This window comes from Henckelia pumila, chromosome 4 (assembly GCF_033568475.1).
Source record: "Henckelia pumila isolate YLH828 chromosome 4, ASM3356847v2, whole genome shotgun sequence".
Classification (NCBI taxonomy): domain Eukaryota; kingdom Viridiplantae; phylum Streptophyta; class Magnoliopsida; order Lamiales; family Gesneriaceae; genus Henckelia; species Henckelia pumila.
In genome coordinates, this window is record NC_133123.1 from 206,964,911 (window position 1) to 206,970,884 (window position 5,974).

Below are 5,974 nucleotides of genomic sequence, written 5' to 3' on the forward strand. Positions count from 1 at the left end.
TTCATAAACTGATGGGCTTTATATGAGCCTTGTCGAAAGCCCAAATCAGGCCCTAGGAAGCGACCAACAAATGCTTTCCCTTTCTTATCTATGAATTCAATTAATTTGTAAAAATAAAGTTTTAGAACTAATTGAAAGAGACATCATATATAAATGATAAATCGATATATAATATATATATATATATATATATATATATATATGTTTGACACAAAATTTGGGTGGTTGTGTGCTTGTGAACGTGCCAAAACATGAATTATTTTTTTTTAATATATATATATATATATGTTTGACACAAAATTTGGATGGTTGTGTGCTTGTGGACGTGCCAAAACATGAATTATTTTTTTTAAAAAAAAAAACTTTAACATATAAATCAAATGAATGTGAGCTCCAGTTCAATCGTCGATTATAATCTTCTCGGTTAGGCGTCGAAAACTAAAGAAACTAAATTGTACTGATGAAAATAAATATGAAAAATTCAATGAAAATCAAATTAACTTCGTCATTAATTGAAAGGAAATATTTATAAAATTTACCATAAATAAAAATTGAAATAAGCTGCTAGAAATCTAAGAGAACTAGGGAATGTAAATTGGAAATAGTGCTTAAATCTGGAAATGCAAAAATGAAAATTTAAGCTACGATCATATCTGAATTTTTGCTGATTGGTTGCAATTTATGAGAGAAATTTAGTTGATTCTTTGTTGTTGATTGTTGAATGAGATATATATTTTTATATAGGCTCTGTTTGGACAACAACTTTGAAAACGTTTTTACAAAACTGTTTTTTAAAAAATTTATATAAAATGTTTTCAAAGTTGTTTTTAGAAAAAATATGTCTTTGGACAACTATTTTATAAAAATATTCTTATTGTTAAAAAGATGTTTGGACAATAATTTTAAAGTTAAAAATAATTAAGAATATGTTTGAACAACTATTTTATAAAAAAATTTAATATTAATTTTTTTCTTGAATTTTTTTATTGTTTGCGATTGAGATTTTTTTTTCATTTTCTTTATTTTTTTTCTATATGCTTATGGTTAATTTTATTTTTCTTTTTATTTTCTTATTTAATGCACAAAACATGCATACAAATTTTCATCTAATGTTGAAGTAAAAAACCTTAATTTATAAGTGCATTAAATGTATACAAATTAAAACATACAAATTCTCAATTAAAACGTTGAAAAGCAAAAGGACATAATTTTAAATAATAAAATTTTTAATGACTTTATCTCGATAAATTCCATATTTATGTTGCCATAGCAATTCGACGATTATTCCATTAGAAGATGACACCATCTGATGTGTCAATTTCTACCAATCTGCTTTGATTTCCAGCATTGCCTTAATTTCGCCTTCTTGCTCCACTTGTAAATCTTCATTTACAAACTCACGAATAACTTAACATCCTTTATTTTCGCCTTCTCGCTCTACTTGTATCTTCTTCCAATGTTGTTCCATGACTTGCCAAAATTTATTATTTCTCATCTCACCTTTCTTTTTATATTCTAGTAATGTATCAATAAATAACTTAACATCTTTTATACTCCAATATATTCGAGAAGAATCATGCTTGCTACTTATATGTTCACCTTCTTGGGTCATTTAAACTTTCATCAGTAAAAACTTCATGTATTTGTGTACCTCTTGGCTATTGCTTACACAAAGTCTTTTGCTAAACATATTCAGAGTTGACACTTCATGAACTACTTAGGGTCTTAGGCTTTATACACGATTCTAGATGATAGATGAAACAGCACAACAAGTAGCGTCCAAGCATAATGTTTTAGTTTGTTTTAGGCTACTAACAAAGTCTAGTGTACGTTTATCTAAATGGTCCCACTAATATCCCCTATTAATGCATACCAGAGAGCTCTCTATTCATGGTATCAAATCATATAATTTTTAGTCAACAATATCAACAAGAGTATCTATGATAGAAAAAGAAATTATGAATGCATTATAAAACTAAAAAAAAGATTGTGTACGTGCTAAGAGAAACAAAGACATGTAAATTTATGGTAGTGTTTTGTAGAGCTTCTAGGAAGTATTTCTCAGCTTTTTCTTAACAAAATAATTTCAAAATTTTGTTAAGAAAAAGTTGAGAAGTGCTTTCTAGAATCTATACAAAACATTATCTATGTTTTTCTGTGATGTAAAAGCTACTAACAGAAACAACAAATGGAAGGAAACAATGCATATCCACCACGGTTCCTGCAGACAAGAAAAGAAGGAAAGAGGCAAGGTAGGGGGTCTGCAGAGGTAATGCATACAAAAAGGTTTGATACCAATTGTAAGGAGCTCCTTTAAAAAAATCAGAATTATGTACAAGCCTTAGGAGCTTATTAGCAATAATTTGGTTTAATACCATGAATTGGGAGCTCTGTTTTTTTCACTCTTGACCCTGGACAAGTGATTTTTTTTCAAAAATTACAAAACCAACCGATCTAAGTTATTCTTGCATTTGCATGTACACTGGACAAGGTTTGTTATTTGATCTGTTCTTTCCCCCGGAATCTCTGAGAATTTTTTTTGTTTGTAGATATCTGATTCTTGTATTTATGTATTTATATATGAGTGATCCTCAAATAATATATAAATACATATTGTTCTTACAGGTAACCCTTCACTCTTTAAAAATTTGACTGTAAACTAAAACCTACATTATCATAATCATACATAAATATATCTTTTCTTACAGGGAACCCTTCACTCTTTAAAAAATCAATTGTCGAGGGTCAGTTTTCACCAAATTATTGTAATAAGTGCCTAAGGCTTTGAATCACATTTTCACCAAATCAACATATTTAAAAAAATGTTTTTAAAGTTGTTGTCCAAGTGGAGTCATATTATTTTCTTTTTATATATATAATTATGGTTTTCCGCAATTTTTATTCCACAATTTCAACAGCAGACACCACACTACTTTCTTACATTTCAAATATTCGGATGTTTTGCCTTAGCTATCAAGTTCCTCAAGACCCACCTACCCTACTAACTATTCAACTAACTGATGGGACCGGTTTGGGGGAAAATACACAAGTTTAAAAATATTTTGAACTACAATAGCTCGGTTCTTTAAATATTGAGCACCGATGAATTAAGTCGAGTTTGGTTTTCAAACCAAGCGGAAGAAACTCAAAATAATCCCTCGTAGAAACCGATTAAACATTTTATAAATTATTTGAAGAAGATGCAAGTTGAATGTGTAAAAACAGTTTGGTAGAAGCATTTTATCAAACACTTTGAATTCAATATTTTGGTATATGAAGAACACATAAAATGTTTCAACAATATATCTTAAAAACAGTAGCAAGAGTAAAGTAAATGCGATAAATATATAGACACGAATTTGTTTATGGATGTTCGGAGCTCAATCTCCTACGCCACCACTTATTTCTCCTCGGAAGGATATCACTTGAAGACTTTGATTTATACAACTCATTTGTACAAAACCACTCCAAAACTAGGACTTATTCACGGCCTATCTTTGAACTCCTAACACACTCGATTGTAGGCCGCAACCTCATAATTCGCATAATGTTTAACGCCTTTTATATCAAGACTACAAACACAATCCTTAACATATTTGTGTTAAGACTCTCACTAGACTAATTTATGAAATAAATCTCTTTTGTATATGTGAGTGAGTTGGGGTGTGAAAAACTAGACTTTTAAGGCTCAAGAATTCTGATGTGTTTTTCACACTGAGGGCAAGCTCTCAAGTAGCTGATAAATCTTGTTTAGACGCCCTTCTTCTCATATAATATTCCCATGCTTTGAATCCTCTTTAAAATATTGCATTTGATCTTCAAGATGTTGTATTTATAGGCTCCAAGAATGATATAACTTTAGACACAAAAATAGAGCCGTTGGAAGATTTTTATATTGTTGGAGTGAAACTGGTCATGGATCTCAACTGAACTTAGTGCGAAACTGATCTTGGAGCTCAACTGAAATTTGGTGCGAAACTGAAACTGAAGTATTGTAGCAGATTGGGTATTGTAACAGTTTTGGTGGCAGTTGATGTTGGGTCGATCAATCTGAGGATATGATTATTGATTTTATGCTTCACTAATTTCAATTAAATTAAGAGTGCAATCTTGTTCTTTTAGTGGAGTAGAATAAGATTAATAAATTATCTTGATTAATCATGAGTTGATTAGATCAAATTAATTTATTGGAGCTTAATTTAATTGGGTCCGATCAGGTCCCTTTGGTGGCTCAAAAATAAACTCAAATAAATTATATGAGTTATAATTTATGAAATTCGTAGTGATAAATTAATATGATTATAGTATCTTTATCTATGGAAATTTTGAATTAAAACTTTATCGATACGATAAGATTTGATACGCTTTGATAATCTTTTAATTTATAGAAAGGAGATAATTTCATTTTGAAATTATCTTATCTTTCTAGACTACTTGATATAACGTAGTCTGGCAGAAAGTTTTTTAGGTCATTGCTGTGTTGTAGTAGTTTTTGGGTCTATTAATGCATTTTTTTCATGCATAACACATGTCATTTTATTTATTGTATGTGTTGCTCATTTAATTTATTTTAATTTCAGAAAAATGTCTTCAAACTCACTGTCACTGTCCATGCTTTTAACAAACAACCAACTAGTTCGGAAAAATTACATTGATTGAAAACGCAATTTGATGATTGTCTTAACTGCGGAGAAACATAAATATGTGTTTACTGAACAATGTCCCTCGGTGCCTACGGCAGAGTCCACTGCTGCACAAAATCAGGCTTATGATAAGTGGGTCCGTTATGATGAGATGACTCGTTGTTACATTTTGGAATCCATCTCAAATGTGTTGCAACAAAAACATCAGAATATGGAAACCGCGGCAAAAATCATGGAAAGCCTTCAGGAAATGTTTGAGCATCAAGGACGCCAGGCACGTCAAGCGGCCATTAGGAGAATTATGAACATGCACATGAAACATGGGATGCCCGTGAGGGATCATATGCTTGCTTTGATCGGTCAATTCAATGTGGCTGAGGTTTTAGGGGCTGAAATCAAAACATAGACTCAGGTTGACATGGCACTTGAGACTCTCCCTGAGATGTTCTCACAATTTAAGGTTAGCTATAATATGAACAAGCTAAATATGTCCCTGACTGAGTTGATGAAGGAACTCCAAAATGCTGAAAGTGTTCTTAAAACTCAAAGTGGTGATGCACTTGCTGTTGCTTCTGTTGGACCATCCTATTTCAAACCGAAAGGTAAAATTGGAAATAATAAGATGAAGAAGCCCAACAAGAAGGGTCCACAGTAAAAAGCAAAGAAAGTCAAAATAGATGGAAAATCCAAAAGAAAATGTTTCCATTGTGGAGAGAAGGGTCATTGGAAGAGGAACTGCCAAGAATACCTAGCTTCCAAAAAGCAAGGTGGTGGTGAGTTGTCATTTATTGAGTCTTGTTTAGTGGTTTATTCTACTGATACTTGGATTGTAGATTCTGGAGCCACTAATCATATATGCAATTCATTGCAGGGGTTCCAAGTAACCAAGGAGCTCAATGAAGGAGAACATACTCTTAGAGTTGGCACAGGAGCTATGGTATCTGCAAGAGCTGTTGGAGTTGTTTATCTTTATTTTCAGAATAATAAACATTTGGTTTTGAGAAATTGTTATTATGTTCCTCACATTACTAGAAATTTTATGTTGAACATGTGGATTTTGATTTGGGATTTTTAGATCTTTCATCAAATTATTGATTATTGGATTTAAATTCTGTCTTGTGAATAACCTGATCAATTATTTACTTGCTTGTTAATTAATTCCGAGTCGAAAGGTTAGGAATTTATTTTGATCGCTCCAATAATTAACATATGATTAGACCGACTAGAAATAGTATTCGGTTTCAGTATGCGGTTTTAGGTGAAAACTGAATTCTCATAATTTCTAATGCATTCGAATTTGATTTGAATTATGAAAGATTGATCCGTCAATA

The 5,974-nt window shown here is 31.2% G+C and overlaps 1 protein-coding gene across 1 annotated transcript; it reads left to right on the forward strand.

Moving 5' to 3' along the window:
- Positions 1 to 4,671: 4,671 nt before the first annotated feature.
- LOC140862671 (uncharacterized) lies at positions 4,672 to 5,298 on the forward strand. Its single transcript, XM_073265704.1, has 2 exons — positions 4,672 to 5,022; positions 5,104 to 5,298. Exons 1-2 carry the CDS (start codon positions 4,672 to 4,674, stop codon positions 5,296 to 5,298), a joined length of 546 nt encoding a protein of 181 aa, XP_073121805.1.
- The last annotated feature ends 676 nt before the right edge of the window (positions 5,299 to 5,974 follow it).